The 19,964-nt window shown below is 39.6% G+C and overlaps 1 protein-coding gene across 2 annotated transcripts; it reads left to right on the top strand.

The window, feature by feature from the left end:
* Positions 1 to 248: 248 nt before the first annotated feature.
* kctd1 (potassium channel tetramerization domain containing 1) lies at positions 249 to 19,946 on the top strand. 2 transcript variants are annotated; one of them, XM_079474081.1, is made up of 6 exons: positions 506 to 815; positions 5,405 to 5,451; positions 14,329 to 14,519; positions 16,112 to 16,256; positions 17,710 to 18,015; positions 18,937 to 19,946. In XM_079474081.1, the coding sequence occupies exons 1-6, from the start codon at positions 800 to 802 to the stop codon at positions 19,099 to 19,101; spliced, it is 870 nt and encodes a 289-aa protein (XP_079330207.1). In that variant the 5' UTR covers positions 506 to 799; the 3' UTR covers positions 19,102 to 19,946. The 2 variants fall into 2 exon arrangements, with proteins under 2 accessions (XP_079330208.1, XP_079330207.1); XM_079474082.1 differs by lacking the exon at positions 5,405 to 5,451 and having other exon boundaries at positions 249 to 815; positions 18,937 to 19,935.
* Positions 19,947 to 19,964: the final 18 nt, after the last annotated feature.

Genomic DNA, 19,964 nt, shown 5'->3' on the forward strand with positions numbered 1-19,964 from the left:
CTTTACTACCTTTTCTTTCACTTGAATAATATTTACATCACATCACAACAAGCACGTGTTTGTCTGTGAGTGTGCATTTATTTAATATGACATGTTTTATTATTTCTGTCCTTGCCAATGAAAGGAACCCGATCAACAAGTCACACCAAAAAGCGCCCAAACTTCACGCTTTGTTCCACTTACAATTTTTTACCAGACACAGGTAGGCATTAGAGCAACAAAATGCCATAGGTTTCCATCTGTGCACTGGCCCTCTTCCCCTCTGTGAGCGCGCCTGTGCGCGCGCACGCATCATCCATTTGCAGGAAGCGCCTGCGGCAGCGTTCCATCAAAACTAATCATAACCATTCAAATCTGCCTCCCCGCTGCAAGATGTAGGAAGGAGGACGACTGTTTTAGGCAGAAAAACACCAGAGCCTTTTTTAAAGCCTAGAATAAGACAAATTGCACATCTTTTTTGCTCGTTCGTGCCATCGGTTAATTCACTAGTTGTCCTGAAGTGAGCAGAGATCTGCAGGGGCGTTTGTTTCAGAGTGCGCGCTCTCTCTGTCTTTCTTTCTCTCTTTCTCTCTCTCTCTCTCTCTCTCTCTCTCTCTCTCTCTCTCTCTCTCTCTCTCTCTCTCTCTCTCTCTCTCTCTCTCTCTCTCTCTCTATCCGGGTCTGGCCCAGAGGGGTTGTGAAACCCCTGGAGCGACTACCAGTGATTTCAGCTTCAGCTACCTTCAGCTGGGCTCCATTCCTCGGCGTTTGAGCGAGGGGCGCGGACAGGAGCCCAAACGTAAAGGTGACACGTCGCTGGATGTCCCATGTTCCAGGTGAGAAGCGCCGGATTGGGTTTTGTGGGTTTTTTTCCTACAGAGAGTGAGGTAGTGGAAGTGGGTCTTCAGAGCGCAGCTGCGTGTACGCATGTGCCAGAGGATGAGCGCGTTTGGGACAAAAATATGTATCTTCTTAGTCGCTCGCCGATGTGTAGAATAGCGAACAGCACTTGAAATAGTTCAGGCGGTGTCATGTGTTGAAACTGTCCTGTAGCGTTGATTCATATTATTGGCTCGATGTAGAAGCCTAATGGCGTCCTTGATTCGGTTTCGCGATGCGCTGTGATAAGTCTGGCTATATTTAAACGCATTTGCGATGTCTGCTAATGTGGGATAGGTTTGTTAATACACGCTTTTAGGGACGGCGTTCGAGATGTCGCTGCGATGTCGGTGCTTTTGTTATACATGCATTGTTTATTTGGGTTTACGTCAAATCGGAAAAGTGTGCGTTCGAACGAATTCGCAACACTTTTAATGTTGTTTTTTATCATTTGTATTCGTTGACTATTGTGTTTGCAAGTCCTCTAAACATCTAGCAACCATTCCATCGTCTTCTGTAATGTGCTACAGATGCCGCACACCAAGCACGAGCGAGAGGAACAAGATGCGTGTGCTTATGTTACAACAGCGTCAAACGTAAAGATGCACTGCGTTAAGTGTTGCGCCGTGTTCACTTTTGTTAGAACTGTTTCTAGAAGTTTGTTGCGTTGTCTCACTGCTGTTCACCCCAGTGATACAACAACTCGTAGATATGCTTTTGGCATTTCAGTTGTCAGATATGCCCCCTATACCTGGTCGAGGGTCTTATCAAATGGATATTCTTGTGCACTAGAGGGGGCTTTATGTTGTTATGCCTTGCTTTTACATGCCCAAGTCTGTAATGGAATGGCTGTGCATCTATCTATCTATCTATCTATCTATCTATCTATCTATCTATCTATCTATCTATCTATCTATCTATCTATCTATCTATCTATCTATCTATCTATCTATCATCACGTTTAAAAACCTTTAGGAAATTTTTATTTGTGCCTCCCTTATTCTTTGTTAATAATAAAGATGCACTTCTCTATTATTATCATAGCTACTACAGTGTAAATACTTATTCCATTGTCTGCTTTTAAAAAATATATTAAACTTAGTTGAATTTAGTTAAGTTGAATCTCATATCACTTATAAAAAGTATTGCTTACAACTTTTTCAGTCTGCACAGTAAAATCCCCAGTGTTAAAAAAGGTCAAATTAACTCACAGTGTATATATTATCCACATTTTGAGAGTGTGGATTATATATATACACTGTGAGAGTGTTAATTTGGCCAATTTTAACACTGGCGATGTTACTGTGTGTTACAGCAAGGGAGCGCTGTGCCTGCTGAAAAGTTCCCTCAGTGACATAAGAGCTTTGATTCATCGATTCTCCAAATAGGATTTGACATTACATGACAAATAATTATTGTTGTAGCATTAAAGCGAGTGGAAATGACAGAAATGCTGAATGCAGTGATATTATAGTGAGCTGTGTAAGTGGCCTACAGCAATGCAGGTTGCTGTTTGCCTAAAGAGGAAAAACGAAGGAATAAAGCACTGACTAGAATCCGTATTTGTGTCCATGACACAGCACAGATTCATCTGTTAAATCTGGAAGAAGTCTTGTATAACTTAAGGGGATCATAAAGTACACATGTAATTGGTCTTGCAAAGAACACAAGCATTCCTGTGCGGAACACAATCAACCAGTAAAATGCACATGGACACAATGGATTGCGTGCGACGTGCTGAAAAACAGATGCTGAATCGCTGCCCACGATCTGAGTTTTATAGATTATTCAACATGTTAATGTGAGCTTGGATTCACCTCAAACACAGGTTACTAATCCTCACCCTCTTCACCGGTTTTCCAACACATCCATATTTATACCCAGGCACCTATGAATATGGATAGGATTAAAACCAAGAATGCGCAAGATGTTATGTCGAAGGCGCCGCACCAGAAAAACCACGACCGTAGACCAAACAGGCTACTTTTATCAGTCAATGGGAATCCAACCCATGACCTCATCGTTTTTCGTGTGAATGAGTGATCCACTTAAAAATTGCGCAGATACATGTCATGGTGGACCAACAAACCCAACAGGTGCTATATTCAAAAGCGACGTGCATCGCCAGGACTTCACCCTGATGTACACACTCGAATATGGTTTCCATCTCTCTCCGAGCTGTACATACCCAGACACACTCACACATTCAGTAGTTACTCTTTTTTTTGGACAGCCCCGGGCACTGGCAGTAGGTTCAGCTATATCGCACCTTGGTGTTCCTCTCTCTCTCTTTCATTCTCTCCCAAGCCTCGGAGGAAGAGGCGATTTGTGATGCTGCGCTCACACTGTTTTTTAAAAAAGTGCTTCCTCTGAACTTCTCTATCTCTTTAGATTAGTCAGGGAACAAATTACCTGCCTGCACATAAAAAGCCCCTCTCCAATCCTCCACACAGCCATGTAACGAGCCTGATCTCCCTTTTGAAGAGTGGGCATGTTATTTTCCCTCTCGCCCGCAGGCTACCCTGCCATGCAAATGATTATGAAATTAAATTTAAAACTATACATGTATTCAGCCTCTCTCTTATCGCTATCTGCACAAAGCGCATACAAATCAGGCCGGGATCAGGGCCCCGGCTCAGGACTGCACTTTAAAGCTTTGCTAATTGCTAATTGGGTATCTAGGTGTGAAATGGGCTCTGCTAACGAGAATTTAAAACATGGAAAAGGATGGCTTATTTATTTATTTCATGCTCCTGCTTTCTCTCACTCACACTCTCTCTCTCTTCTTCCCTTTGAGAGATGTCAGAGCTGTTTCTGGTGACGTGCCTGTGGGCACAAATGACAGAATAAGACAAAAGAAGAGAGGTCTCTCATTTCAAAATGGAGGCACGGGGATATATCTGTGTGCTCTGCGGAGTAGTGAAATGAGATACACGACCCGCGTTAGATTCGATGGTGGTAGCGCAACGATTAGAAGCTTGGGCTTCGAACAAAGCTTGCGGCTTCGGTTTTTAGCTGGGGGTAACCCGGGAACTTGAGTTACTGAGATCACAATCTTGCTACATTCACACCGTGGCCTTGAGCGAGGGACTTTACCCCAGGTTTCTTCCAGGGAACTGTGTGCAGTTTCTATAGTAGCTGTACCTCGGGCGCTCCAGCACTGCAGAATTTAGGTCTAATTTGACACACCCCTTTCAGGTCTTCTTGGAGTGCTCTGCTTATAAACTGAAGCAGCGCCGGGCGGAATGATGGAATATGTTGTTAGAGATTTTTCTATTCCGCGTAATGCAAATAAGTAGGCGTGGTTTACTCGGCGCTCTGCAAGTTGGGAGTTATGATGAAAAAATAACAAAGTAACAAATCATCTAAGCTGAAGAGTTGAATGGGCTGTGTTCCCAACATCTTTAAAGTATGTGAAAAGCAGTACGTCAAATGAGTATCTAAATAGTAACTTTATTATTTGATCACAGGAGTTTGACTAAACTTTAGATGATAAAAACATTAAAGGTCCAACGTGTCATTTTTTTGGGAGGCTCTATTGACAGAAATGTAATATACAATGTGTGTTCAGAGGGGTGTAAAGACCTTAAATAATTAAGCGTTATGTTTTTATTACCTTAGAATAAGCTATTTCTATCTACATACACCGCGGGTCCCCTTTCATGGAGTTCACCATTTTGTTTCTACAGTAGCTCTAAACGGACAAACTGCTCTAGAGAGCATGTTTCGTAAATGGGTGTTTCTGCAAATGGCAGGCAACCCAGCAGTGAAATTTTATATTCAAATTTTGTCATATGACACTTTAAAAATATATTCACAGTTTGACACAGCTTGAAAGAAAATAGAATAAATGATTAATGTGATTTAATATAAAATTATATAGAATTTATAGCCACAGCTCTGGTCACATGTTAAATAAGATAATTGAATTACAATTTGACATCATTTTTAATTGAATTGTTTAATATACACATTAATTAAAAGCATTTGAAATGTTTTTGTATATTTTACTATATAATTTTTATAATTTTATGAAGTAAATGTGCCTGTCAGTGTCCCACACTTTTCAGTCCTTACAGTGAAAAAGGCTTTTATAAAGAAGTTTTATCAAAGACAAACAAGTTTCTATGGAAACAGAAATTACCACATGAGCATATTGCTGACAGATTAGACCACCTCACTACCTCACTCACAAGATCCCAAAAATATAAGGTAAATTTAATATTTTCTGTGTCAGTATTTATTTTGTGTCCTTACCATGCAGCTTAGTTATTCTGTACTTTGAACTACATTTTTAAAATAAATGTATATTACTGTTTAATTCATGTATATTAAGATGCTTTTGTGGTTGTCATTAATACATCATAGGTTAAGGCACGTATACGTCACAAGATGATGCCAGCATGCGATAAATGTAATATCTACTGTATACTGCTATACTACATTTGCATACCTAATAAAACTTTTCCAACTGTATTCAAAGCTATCCAAAATGTTTAGTCCTGTAGTGCACAATACATTGTAAGCTAAACAAATGTTTTTACAGGGAAAAACTGGCAGCTGTGGTTGCTAGAAAACATCTGTAAAGATACAGTAAGTTTGTAAAAAAACGTGACAGTTTGATAATAAAACATCCTGATGTACTGTACATAACATAATCGGTAAGAAATATAAGAAACATAATTCTTAAAATGATCTGGTTTTAGCATGAAGAAGTTGGTTTTACACTGTAGAAAGTAGTAATTGGGATGTGCTTAAAGAATATTCACAAGGCTCTGACTGTATAAAGTTAATGAGTCAGATGATCACTGTTGATTCGCTGATGGATGAATAGAGCTGTTTTTTAACCTTCCTATAGCTTTGAGCCCTACTGAGCTCTAAAATCCGCTTCCTCATGCGTTGCCTTTCTCTGAGGCGCAGAGCCGGAGACAAACATCTGCCTTATTCTCCAGAGCCAAACCTCAGCTCTGTGCTGTTCATACTGAGACAGCGGTAGCCTCGGGGTGCTCACGACACACACACAAAAACAGGAGAAGAGAGACAGAAGAGAGAGAGGCGTGAATGTAGAAGCACTTAGAAATGTGTTCTGGATCAAGGTCACTAATATATAATGATCTTATATTAGTGGGTGAGTGTAGGAATCAAATGACATTTTTTTAAAGGGTGTGTTTAGAAGTGGTTCGTGGATTTTTATTCACTGGGCCAAAAGCAATCATATATGGAGTACGCTAGAATCATTCATACATACAAATATCAATGCGTTAAAATTGTGAAAATAATTATCCTACATTTGTTCCAAACCCATATGTTGTTACTTTTATTTAAATTATTAAAGAATTTTCGAACAGCTTCTTTATCATCAATAAAACGACACTATATTATATCATTTTTCTATCACTAACAAAAAACACCACAAGAGCTGTCCATAAAAGGCATGATGTGTTTGGTGTGAGGAGCAGATTGAAATTTCAGGCTGTTGTTTACAGATATTGTGCCTTTCCAGTGAGCTGGAACTGGATCATTGAATCATCGAGTTGAACTCAAACAGATTACGTTGGTTTGTAAATTAATCATTCATCCTGATTTATAAACAGGACCAGAATTTGGTTGAAGAGTCAAAAAACAACAACAATGAATCCACAAATGGGACTGATCCAGTTCTTGACTTCAGCTCACTGGCTATAAGGGGTAGTTCATCCCAAATAGAACATTCGGTCATCATTTACTCACCCTTAAAGGAACAGTTCACCCCAAAATGAAATTCGGTCATCATACTTACTCACTCACAAGTTGTTATAAAATTTTTTATAAATGTGTTTGTTGTGTTGAACATGACCGAGGTAAATATTTTAAAGAACTTACAATGTCAAAAGTACCCCAGAGCCAGAACTGTTTGCTTTTCTACATTCTTCAAAATATCTTAATATATAAAGCAATTCTTTTTACTATGGTAGTCAATGACAGCCAAGAAATGTTTGGTTACAAGCATTCTTCCAAATATCTTGCTCTCTGTTCCTCTATACAAATTTAGAACAACCTGAGGGTGAGTAAATGATGAATTTTGGGTGTCATTGTAAACGGCTTCTTGAAGATTCTTCAAAATTTCTACATTTGGGCTCCACAGAAAAAATAACAGGGTTTTTTTAACAATCCAAGAGGAAATAATGATGGACATGTCATTATGGGTAAACGACTATAATGTAAGCCCTCACCTTTTAGGCTTCATTCACATTATAAACACTTTCTTGCTACACAGAACATCAGCAAAAACAAAACAAGAAGGTCTGCGGTAAGCAAACTGCATTCGTAAGTCACAACACATACCACATCTAAATAGCAGAAGATACAATCCAGTCATACTAACACATTATTAACAAAATCAGCGCATTTTTACATAGTATGTCCCTACTGGCCATAATTGTTCACACGCAGGGTGTGCAGTGCAGACATTATCCTTAAAATACACAGAAATATCAAGTATATTATCACACCTTTGTTCCCTCTCCCATCTGGCACATTCTCTCTCTCACAAAAGGCTGCATTCTCACATAGCCATAGAAAGATATAAAAGTATATGGATGGCCTAAGGGATAGACATGATCACAGCTGCTACTGGAAACTCCAAAATAAAGTAAGCCTGCCCGGGCTTCATAGCCCTTTAATAATAAGCAGGTGTGTATCTGTGCGGGCGAGCGTGTATAGTTGGGCATCTGTAAAGCATAATTGCAAATGTATTGCCTCGCTGCGGTCCAATATAGAGTATAGCTGACTGTGCTTTTCCCCTCTCGCTTTAGCTCTCTTTCTGAACGTGTGTGGGAGCATAGCTTTCATTTAGAGGGTTTTAGCTCCACTTAACTGCACCTTTAAGAGCGCGTTCCTGTTCTCGTAGCTGAAGGTCACTAAAACACACCAAAAGCTCTCAGCGCTGCGGTCCAATATAGCGCATGCGCACTGCCTCGGGACTCATACATTGTCAGACTGCAATATGGCGAGAATGCCTGGCAGCGGGGACCACTGCTGTAGTGATGTACCGGACCCGATGTCAGGGGATCGAGAGAGACTCGAAGGCTCGGGAGATGGAGAAGGGGAAGAGGAGGGAGAAATTCAGGAGATCCAGATTACAGGGGAAGAGGGAGAAGTGTCAGAAGAAGAAGCCGAGTTGGAGTGGGAGGAGTGCGGGGAGCCCGACAGCTGCGCTACCGTGGAAACGGGGGAAGCGGTCCTTATGCGGAATACAGACCAGCACTGCGGGGACGAGCCCGAGTCCGTGGACCCGTTTTTCGCAGCTTTAGACTCTGAATCCGAGGGAGACATGCACCGCTCCAGGCTCAGCGAGAACACGCGCTTGGCAACCCGATACGCGGTGCGAATCTTCAGGGAATACCTGACTGAGAAGGCGCAAAGTACGGACTTTGAGGGCATGGAAAAGAACGCGCTCTGCAAAGTGCTGCGCTCTTTCTATTCCGAGGCGCGCTCCAAAAGCGGCCAGCTGTACAGCAAGTCTTCTCTCATCAGCATCCGGAGCTCGCTCAACCGGTACCTCAACGAACCCCCCTTCTGCCGCACGCTGGACCTCACCAAAGACCCCGAGCTGCGCAGCGCCAACCTCGCGCTCGCCGCGGTCATACGCAAACTAGAAGAGCAGGGCGCCGGTCCCGTGGTGCAGAAGCAAGCCATTACGCGTTCCGACCTGAGAAAACTATACACTTCGGCGGTGTTCAGCGCCTGCTCGCCATTCGGGCTTCTCAATAAAGTGTGGTTCGAGACTTGTATGTACTTCTGCACGAGGGGGCGGGAGAATCAGCGCGAGCTAGAGGAGGACTCTTTCGGGCTGGCCATGGATGAGGACGGAAGAAAGTTTGTCTACTTTAAAGCTCTCGGGCCGTATCACAAGTCTCGTTCCGCCTCCTGGACTAAAAAAAGATCCGACACGGATGATGACAACCTTCCACGCATGTACGAGACGGGCACGGAGTTTTGTCCGTACGCGAGCTTCGTGAAGTACCTCTCCAAGCGCAATCCTCTCTGTAAGGCTTTTTTCCAGCGCCCGCGGGATCACTGCGGCGAGAGCGACACGACTTGGTACGAGAATAAAGCCATCGGAAAAAACCTGCTGGGCACAAGAATGCAGATGCTCTCGCGGGCCGCCAAACTCTCAAAGACCTATACCAACCACTGCATCGGCGCCGTCTCCATAGCAACGCTCAACGGCATTGCGGGCATCGGGTCAACGTTGGCGCCTCTCCGGGTCTCCCCGGAAACGGTCAACGGAACGTGCCATCCGCATCACTTGCAGCACGTACTGTCCTGCGCGCAGGACTGCGAGGACGTGTCCGAGCTCAAACCGCAGAAAGTGATCAAACGCCCGCGGCCGCTGGTCTATCCGATCGGCGTTTCAGGACCAGGGCCAGGGGCATCACCAAAAAGACTTTGCGCGCGCTCTGCGGTTGAGCGCGCGGGCACTCCGAGTGTCACCCCGCTGGTCACGTCTCTTTGCGAACCCAACGGAGACATCCCTCATATGCTTCACTCACAGGTAATGACCGTTTCACGTTTTTTTGCAGCTCCGTATGAAATCTAATATTTTGGGCTGGAATAAAAGTTTGTATCAATTGTATCACGCCAAGTATTTATGCAAATAAACGAATAAAAGGAACAACTGTAAGTTGTCATATTTGACTCATGTCTGTCATATTGTGTCCTTTTTGGATAAAACATTTGTCATCAAACCTTCCTAGGGGTGCATTCTTTTATTGTAATGTTATTTTAACAGTATGGTGTATATTGTTTGTGTGTTTTGTTTTGTTTTTGAGACAAAGTACTTAGTCTCAAAGGCAAACCCGAATAATGTCACTGGTCCTACCATTAACCAAACTAAGATTCTTTGCTCATTGATCTTTTTCTATTTGTTAGATTGTTTTTGTTAATTTCTCTGTCATTTTAGATCTAGCTGTTAAGTTTATAACTAAACATCCGCATTTCTCCTTGTGCTTCTTGTCTTTAAAAGTCAGCACAATCTATGCTTGGAGGCCACAGCAAAAGCTACCAGCGGTCCATTGGGGATGCGTTTATGATTGATATCTTCATATCTTAGTGTATTATTGTGCTGTGTAAGTAGGCTATGTGAAAACAGGCAGTGACTTTTTCTTTAAGGCCTTTACCCTTAGCATGAAGGTGAGTGTGAAAAATAAAGACATTCTTTGCCTGCGGAGGAATGAGCTAATATTGCACCTGTGCAGAGCTTAAACAAAACCAATGACTCCTAAACACCCTAAACTGAGAAGAGCTGTTTGTAGTGGGTCAAGTGTGTACTTCAGCTGCATTACACTACATAAATGCCCAGAATCAAACGAACACAGTGCTCCAGTAAAAGCATCACACATACCCACTCATGCATGTTTGCTCTTAAATACACAAATTATTTTTATCCTCAGGTGTTTACGCTTGTCCATGTTGTACACTTTCAGCTGTGCTCTTAATATATTTGCTAAAGTATTTTGTGCTGTTCTTTTTCTGTGCGTGGTAGTTAAATCCACAGCATGCTTGTCAAAGTTTGTGTCGGGGTAACAATTGATTAGGGCCCCCCACAGGGGGGATAGAGTATTGAATATACTAAGACAATATTGACCTAACCCTTTATCTAACTATATGCCTTTTACACCTAGTCTAAAATTTGAGACATTTTTACAGTTATTAACTGCAAGTTTGTTTACGCTTTTATTTTGGACTAGTTGGGAAAGTGATTCAGATCTTTCCTGACATGATTTTTAGCACTTTTGTATAATGTGCCAGATTTATATTGAATTGTTAACTTAAATATGAAATAAATGATGTAATATTTAAACCCGTTAAATAATTAAATAATCAATCAATATATTAATGCCCGGTTTCACGACTTAAGACTAGTCCCAGACTAAAATGAAAGTTTGAGCTTTCTCAACTGAAAACAAATTGCTCTGACATATCTTAAAATATCCCATTGCCATTGTTTTGTCTCAAGATGCACACCAGTGATATTTTTATCAAAGCATTTTAATAAAAGCGACTTAAATATCCTAATTTAACTAAGGCATAGTCCTGGCTTATGATGATCCTTGTCTGTGAAACCAGGCCTTTATGTTAAATATATTGAATTGTAAAGTTTTTGTTAAACTCTTTTTATTTAAAAAATATATATTTTAATTGTGTAATATTAGCTGTAAATTTTGACAGTAATAATTTTATACTGTGAAACTATAAAAAATAGAATAGCTGAACATTTTAGCTGTACTTTTTAACAGCAAAATGAATATAAACTATTCTGCCCTACAAAGGCAAAATACCTTAACTCGAATGACTATATATTTTTATTTGTTATTTTTTCATGGGCTTTTCAAATTTAGAACCAATTATATCCACAAGATAAAGGAGGTCTTGAATGTCCCAAAAATATTAATAAAAAACTTTACTGGCTTTTGCCTTTGCATGGCAGTATTGTTCTAACAATTTAATAAAATGCTAGCCAGTTTTTTAACAATAAAATGACCTGACCTGTTTTAATAAACAATAATCTTCTCACAAAACTAAAAACTCAATGCCAGTTACAGAAACACATGTAGATTAATATTACTCCATAACAAGACAGCTTTTGCCCAATAGGGCAAATGAAAGTTCTGTTAACTGATGAAAATCTTTCTCCCACTGACCCCGTGCCAGTGATCCATCCTCATTATTGAGCCCTGATATAATGGACTATGAAGCACACACAGACCTCTATATCTCACTATATCTCCTTGCATCTCAAATTACAAAGAAATATGCTTCATATACAGCAATATTTTTATACATTGTTGATTTCTTTTCACAATAAAATATGTTTTAGTAGGCATTAGCAAGAACTAAAATCATGTGACACAAGAATTTTTGGTGCATGAATATCACACTGCCACTGTATTGTCACTTTATTAGAATGTGCTTATTTACAGCACTGTTCCTATAAAACGCGGAACCGTTTTAATGCTTTTTCAATAAACCGAACTGGCTTTGCTCTTTAAACTATCACATCACATTTACATTTTTATTGTGTTTATACACTTTGTATATGTGCATGTGTGTGTACACACAATATCTCTATATAATAGCAAATATTCTACCATATGATATAATTTCTTCACTCTAAACTTACCAGAAAAAAACATCAACTTTCTTTTAAAGATGAGACAAAGACTTTTGACCTAAGTCAGTTCCCCTAAAGGCATCAGACGCATTTCAGCCACATTAGAAAACTGCACCCGCTAAAACATTCAGTTGTGCCAGATATGTTTATCATTAGTGTTTTAATGTTTTAGCCCGAATGCATGTTTACTTGCACATGCTCTGTGTATCATCAAGGGTTAATGCCTGTTTTTTCAGGTCGCTGTATCAGGCAGCCTGATAAACTCATTCTCCAAGACAGCAGAATAAGATAGCTACTCAGCTCTGGGCGAGAAAGCCATTGATATATGCACGTACACAAGCACGCTTATGTTACAGTTTGTGCTTTTTCCATCTTTTAAAAAGAAAGTTTGCCTGTGGCGGTTTCATTGTGCCTCAGTAGATAGTGACCACCGCAGAGATTTAGCAAACCTATAGATAATGTCAGACATGAGCCAATGGAATTAGAGACTTGATGAGGGTGCAGCTACAAAAAAGATATGTGCACTTCTGTATATTCTAACAGTATGTTCTAGGTTATAAGGCAAGATAAATAATATTGGGGTTTTTTAAAGGGGGAGGAGCCACCCAATATGTTCCGCCCTAATTTCCTGTTAGAATGAATTTAAGTCAATGCATTGAACAAAGATGCACATTTCAAGTCACTTTAATATCACTAAGATGCTGAGATTTTTTAGATGTTAAAATACTTTTTTCAGTTAATGGGAACAATAATTTGAAGGAATAGTTCACCTTTAAACTTAAAATGTTGTCATCATTTACTCACCCTTTTGTCGTTTTAAACCTGTGTGATTGTCTTTCTTCTGCATAACACAAAAGAAGATATTTAGAAAAATTTTAATTACCAAAAACCGGTGGTCCCCATTGACTTCTATTTAATGGATACTTGTCTTATTGTTCCAAGGTTACCAGGGCGGGCAGGACGCAGTCCAAGGTTACTAGAGCGGGCAGGATGCAGTACCTGCCCAGACCTGACAAAAGCTGTGATGATAGAGCTGGACAAAGGTCGTGGCGACTCTACAAAATTTCTTCTGCTATTAGATTATTAATGATAATAATCTTAAATAAAAACAATTTTGCAAGCACTGTCGAGCTTATGCAGAGGCTGCAGCTTTTGCGAGAGGGGAACTGGAATCCCCTGGTTAGGCCTTGGTTCCCTCTGAGGTTTTTTTTCTCCTCCAATGGAGGTTTGGGTTCCTCGCCACCGTTTTCATACTCTTTGCACTGTTTGCCTGGCTGCTAGAATTTTATAGTTTTATTTAATTAAGACTGCATATAGGAATTTATAGTCTGTCTGTGCTTTGACCTTATATGTTTTGCTTATAGTTAATTTTTTCTTGTGCAGCTGCTTTGTAACAATGAAAATTGTAAATAGCGCTATATTAATAAAGCTGACAATGGACACAAAACCAATGCAAGTCAATGGGGACCAACGGTTTTCTGTTACATTTTTCAAAATATTTTTTGTGTTATAGGTTTAAAACGACAAGAGGGTGTGTAAATAATGACAATTTTTATTTTAAAGTTGAACTATTCCTTTAAGTTTAATTTAACATGAATTCAAAAAAACAATGATTTACCTTCTCAATACCCATTTCTGTTGTTATTGTGCAGATTTCAAAAAATGTAAATGGTCACAGTTCTTAAAAACTTTGTCTTGCTTGGTGCAATAGATCATATTCAAATTCCAGGGAAAACACACTGATCAAATATCTTGAATACAATATAAGTTGCAAATGCATATATAAAAAATGCAACTATAGCTAAACTGATAGCAAACAGATTTTGAATGTTAAACGAGCGGCTCGCACCGTTCCAACATGGCGGACAACCAGATGCTAATGCAGCATCTAGTTATTTATGTATGGATTGTAGCAGTGCAACATATTTAATCTTATTAATTTTGCTGTCATTTTAGTTTTTATGTTAAATAATAATATAAAATTGTATGCATGCTTACTTTTCATCTATTTTTATCAGTTTATATTCAGTAAATAAAAAGTTGTTTCCAAAGTCGATAAGTACCTTAACCCCATTTCTATTTTTAGTTTTTTTACTTCCATCCAATCACTACATGGGCACCTGTTTTTTCACGTTTCAATACATTTCTAAATGAATGAATAAAGTCCATCTAAGATAAAAAAATCTCAGAAATTCTCTCCTTTTCTTAAATTAAATGGCTCACACCATTTTATGTTGACTGTTTAAACCTTCTGTCACAAATAATTATCTTGAGACTGACTTTTCTCAACTACAGTGATATTTCTTCTTCCCCAGGAGAATCGCAGCAACAGTGTGGGCATGTCGACTCGGCCTCTCTTGGCACATTCGCCTGCCTCGCCGCTGGGCACAGCTGGCATCCCCACACCTGCACAGCTTACGAAGACCAATGCACCAGTGCATATCGACGTAGGGGGTCACATGTATACCAGCAGCCTGGCCACATTAACCAAATACCCAGAATCCAGGTATGATGCAAATACAACTGAACTACCAGCAATAGTCCCTGTATTTGGGTTTTTCTAACAAAGAATGATGACCACAGCAATCTGTGTCTCTCGCTGTATATGATGAACGACTGCTATCATTTCCCATTTTTCAGATATCTTCCCCCAACTATTGAAACATTTTATTCCTGTTATTTTTCCACCACATATAATGTATCTGGCAGTCTGCCTTAACTTTTTCAAACAGATGTCATACTTTCAACATGCTTGCTTGATGCGCTTGCTCCGTATGTCTGTTTGTGTAGATGTGTGTAGCTTGTCTGTGCTCATTAGCTCACTGACCGCTATATTTCTGCAATGCCAAAGAGCATTATTGTCTTGTAGCCGCTGACTGAGCTAAACATCAGAGCACAGGCCAAAAGAAGCCCGAGGCGCTTTGAGCCAGACCAGGATCCTGTCTCACAACTGCTCACATGTCTCGCACAGTTTTAGCTTCCCACTGCTTCTTACCGTGTCATTTAAATGCACAGCATCTCACATTATCTCACGCAAGCATCGCACGGCTTTAATCACATCTACATGTTCTCAGATCAGATGTAGCATAATTTAGGAAACGGCTTGGGCCGATGGTAAAATCTGCCTGTATTTTGGTCAAGTAGAGGTTTTTGAGAAAGGCGTAGGCATATCTAACACTGACAGTTGTGATCTGTTTCACCCTCGGCTACTTTATTGCAAACAACATCAATATGACACACACTCATCAGAGAGCCAGAATAAAGGGCGCTGCATGATGGCATTTGTGTCGTCAGGAGTAACGTTGGCTACTGCCTACAGCTATGCCCTGTCTGAAACTGATGCAAGATATCGTTTGGGCAGAATCAGTGCTGACCGAATGCACTTTCAGTGAATTTAAAACGTTATCAAAATTTTAGATTATTAAAGGGGTCATATGACACTGCTAAAACGAATATTATTGTTTGTTTTAGATGCAATGCAATATGTACACAAGATTTAAGGTCAGTTAACCAGTGCGTAGTGATGTTACAGAAATGTAACGCTTCTTACCATATTTGGAACATCAGGTTCCAAAGCAATTTTACTGACAGGTACGCCCACCTTACTTGCGGATACATTTAGGCAGTCATAGTCAAATCATACCACGAACTGACGTAGATTTGTGGGGGTGTGGTTACACAAGGTATTTCAGGCAGGTATGGGTGAGCATCTTTTGTTACGACACTTTAATTTTTGCAATTGTACCTGTTTAGTTCATGCATGGGCAACTTATAACACGCCAAATACACTGAAAAACACGTATTCGTGCCATTATTGCTTTATTAGAACGACAAACGTATCATTTGCGTGATTCAGAGTCGACTCCTTTTTCCCAAAGCCAACTTTGTTATTCGTTCACTTTCTTCTTTGCATCTTGGCAGACTGCTTACATTCACATACAGCAACATTACACACTGCATGAAATGTAATTTTAAGGACATTGTAATAGTTACTCTTAACCTAATTGTCATATTTAAAAAATATATAAAGTGTCTTGGCAAGATGATTGTACAGACTTTAAGATTGTACAGCTTTTATTTTGTATTTCTCTCTAACAGGATTGGCCGTTTGTTTGATGGCACAGAGCCCATCGTATTGGACAGCCTGAAGCAGCATTATTTTATAGATCGGGACGGACACATGTTCCGCTACATATTAAACTTCCTCAGGACCTCAAAACTGCTCATCCCAGATGACTTTAAAGTAAGACTTTAAAACTGCATACTTACTGTTAACAGAAAAATAAGGAAAACCAATTTTACTTTTGTTAATGTTTACCTCAAATCAATGATGTAAAGTAATTCAAAATGGTGCTTCATTACTACAGTTTAAAGCATCATCTAGTAGTGATGTTGCAAAATGCAACCAACGGCTCACTCCACCCCTCCCTTTCAAAGCATTACAGTGGCTGACACCGGGCTAAGATGTCGTCACGTTTTTCGCTTCTTTGCATAAGGAGATCATGTATTTACAAAATACGCTCTGTAGAGCAGTTTGTCCATTTAAGGCTACTGTAGAAACAAAATGGTGAATTCCATGTAAGGGGACCCGCGGTGAATATAGATAGAAATAGCTCATTCTAAGGTAATAAAAACATAACCCTTCTTTATTTAAGGTCTTTATACACCTCTGAAGACAGTTATGTGCGGTATATTATATTGCATTTCTGCCAATATGTCCTTCAAATGACACACAGCACCTTTAAAAATTATTTCGTGAAATGTTTACTTAGTTTACTTGGCAGCAAACTGTTTAAACTTTTAAAAACTTTGGGCAGTTTCCCAGACAGGGCTTGAGCCTTGTCAAAAAATAAAAAGCATGTTGTGGCAGTCTAAACTGAGCACTGACATATCTTATATATATATACTGTTTTATCTCAAGATGCACACCATAAATGTTTTATTCTAAGGCACGTTTATGAAAGCTACTTAAATTTCCCAATTTATCTAAGGCTTACTCTTGGATTAATGTAAACCCTGTCTGGAAAGTGGAAACCGCCCCTTTGACTCCTACTTAACTGTTATTATGTTCCCATAAAAAACACTGTATGTCTTTCAGCCCTTGGTTTGCATTAAAAAATTGTAAATGTGATCCGTTTATAATGGAACCTTAACGGGAAAGATGGCTGGAGGATTTCAAAGGATTGTGATTTCTATGTTTTTGTTAAAGCCTTAGTTACAGTATGTTTAGCTTTTTTCAGACGTGATTTTAATTGCTATTCCTGTGGGTGGAGTTTGTTCTTAGTATACAGCGCTTTTGAATACTTAGGTTGTGATGCTTACAGTAACTTTCTTGTCTCATCCTCCTCCAGGAGAAAATCTATTCATCTTGTTTATTACCTATCCTATGTATTATGCTTCGATGCCAATGGGGATATGTGCAGTTTTGGAATCTGGACACCATGAAAATGGTCCATAATTCACTTCATATTTCTTCTTTTTCTCAGTTTTTGTATACAGTAGCTTTAGCAGACTTGGAAAAAAAGTCATAAGATTTTATTGTATTTGTTATTAGGTTTCATTTTGGAGCCCGACAGCCTCTTGTGACTGTTGTTGTATATCAGGTCATGAGTTTCATACTGAAAGAATGCACACACTCATAGACATTACAGTTTGAATAAAATGAATAGTCATAATCGTATGATTGGTCTGTTTAGGACTACTCTCTGCTGTACGAGGAGGCCCGATATTTCCAACTTCAGCCACTGAAGACCGAGCTTGAGCGCTGGCGTTCCGAGCAGGACTCTAAGTACACATCACGCATGTGTGAGTGCGTGGTAGTGCGCGTGGCCCCCGAGCTGGGAGAGAGGATAACACTCAGCGGCGATAAAGCCCTCATTGAGGACATCTTCCCGGAGATAGGAGACGTCATGTGCAACTCCGTGAACGCGGGCTGGAACCATGATTCCACTCATGTCATCCGATTTCCTCTTAATGGATACTGCCACCTCAACTCCGTACAGGTGTGTAATACCTACTTACATGGACCAGATGAAAAAATTATTCACTTTTGTCTGGTTGCGGAAACTTTACACATTGACACAATGGTGTTGATTCAATACATAAATGAATAAAGAATTTGAGCTCAATGTTTCCTATTCTGTGCATTGTTACCATTTCATTCTGTGTGTGTGTGTGCATGCATGCATGTGTGTGTGTGTGTCTAGAGGCTGTCTAATCCTGTTTGGTTATTAAATCTTTTGGCCCCTGGCATTCGCCGTCACACTAATGGAAGCAGGAGATTGAGAAATGTAGAGGCACAAGACTGCAAAAAAATGGGAAGACAGAAGGTTGAAGGACAAAAGCATTATAGAAGGAAAGAGACACAGACTTGTAACCTTAACTTTGACCTGTAAACTGGGGTGAGAAAAATACGGAAAAATGGTGGATGAACGTGAGTGTAGAGAGTGAAGAGTGAAGGATGCTGTGCTGGAGAGGACCAGCAGAAAGAGACGTCCTCAAGCCACAGTAATGCAATGTGATCTTATAGATCTATGAGGCGAATGTCTGCAGGACTGAAGGATCTAAGAGTGTGAAAGCAGAAGACAGAAACAGATGCAACAGACAGATATCCTATTTTTCGCCTTAAGTCTTGTGTTGAAAAATGCAAGATAAAAAATAGCTGTTTGTAAGCATAACAGAAACGCTGTGGTATGTATTTGTGTGATGTCACTGGAATGGGAGGTACTTGAAAAATTATGCTGATTATCCGATATAACATGTAATTATAGTAAATAGGTGATTTTTTCTGCATGTGATACTTTGCTGTCATTTAAACCGAACATATTCTGCGCTGTTTCTGCAGACAGATAATTCTGTGTTTTGCTTGTTTATTTGTTATAAACGCTTTAATGTTCTGCCGTGTGTGGGGATATGTTCATCAGGTTCTGGAGCGTCTGCAGCAGAGAGGTTTTGAGATTGCCGCTTCTTGTGGAGGCGGTGTGGACACAACCCAGTTCAGCGAGTACGTACTGAGGAGAGAGGTGAAACGAAGTCACCGTGGGGTCACAACCTCCGTCATTCGAATCAAACAGGAACCACTGGATTAGTTGTCCAATCATACGGAAAAAAAGAAACTGGGTATTTTTAACTGAATATAAGGGATGTTTTGATTTTTTTTGTTTTGTTTATCTTATAGTCCTAAAGGACTTTTTCATGGGTACTGTTCGGAATAAACAGTTTAAAGAAGGAAATGTTTTGTTTAAAAAGCTCCCTGGTGATGTCGATCTCCGAATGATTTCCTTTGTGATGGTTTGTTTTAAAACGTCAAGACTGCACCTTTGCCAGATTTGTCTTCAGGATGACGGCTTGGAGGGAAAGAAGCTGACGTTAGACTCTATGTACTGTATGACATCTTGTAAAGAATTTCATCAGCCAAACTTACTTAATAACCTGTTTGATGAATCATTTATGTTGCTCATCTTGAAGTGTTTCTCTCATGAATATCTCATCACACAGGAATAGCAGCTCTAGCTCCATGACACCTTTACTTAGAGAAATACATGATATAAACACACACAAACAAATGATAAGCAACAGCAGTGATTTTTGTATTTTGGGGAACCTTTATTTAGTTAAACACAGTCCAGATGATACAACGTATTTCATTATTAAATAAGATATTTCTTCCTTAAATAAGGATTATTTTTTAAGTTTGGTATTTTACCAAGGGGGGCTCCTCTCTTATTGCAAAAGTCAGTCAGGTCGGTTTAATTTGTGTAATTTGAGAAAAAAGTAATTAAAATGTTAAGGAAAGTTGTTTTTTATTCATTTATTAACTATAAATTGACAGGTTTGACTGGATATAGACCTAAAACTGCTTCACAATCCACGAGAATAAAGTTTGAGAAGAATGTAATGTGACATTGTTAATAAAAGTTTCTAAAAATGACCTTGGCTCGTTCATTAGCAC

Source organism: Barbatula barbatula (assembly GCF_947034865.1).
Source record: "Barbatula barbatula genome assembly, chromosome: 15".
In the NCBI taxonomy this organism is placed as follows: Eukaryota; Metazoa; Chordata; class Actinopteri; order Cypriniformes; family Nemacheilidae; genus Barbatula; species Barbatula barbatula.

Bases quoted from the DNA above. Each gene is read 5' to 3' on its own strand.
- kctd1 (XM_079474081.1), top strand. The intron at 14,520-16,111 runs GTATGATGCAAA...TCTCTCTAACAG, and splicing joins ACCAAATACCCAGAATCCAG to GATTGGCCGTTTGTTTGATG. The intron at 16,257-17,709 runs GTAAGACTTTAA...TGGTCTGTTTAG, and splicing joins TCATCCCAGATGACTTTAAA to GACTACTCTCTGCTGTACGA.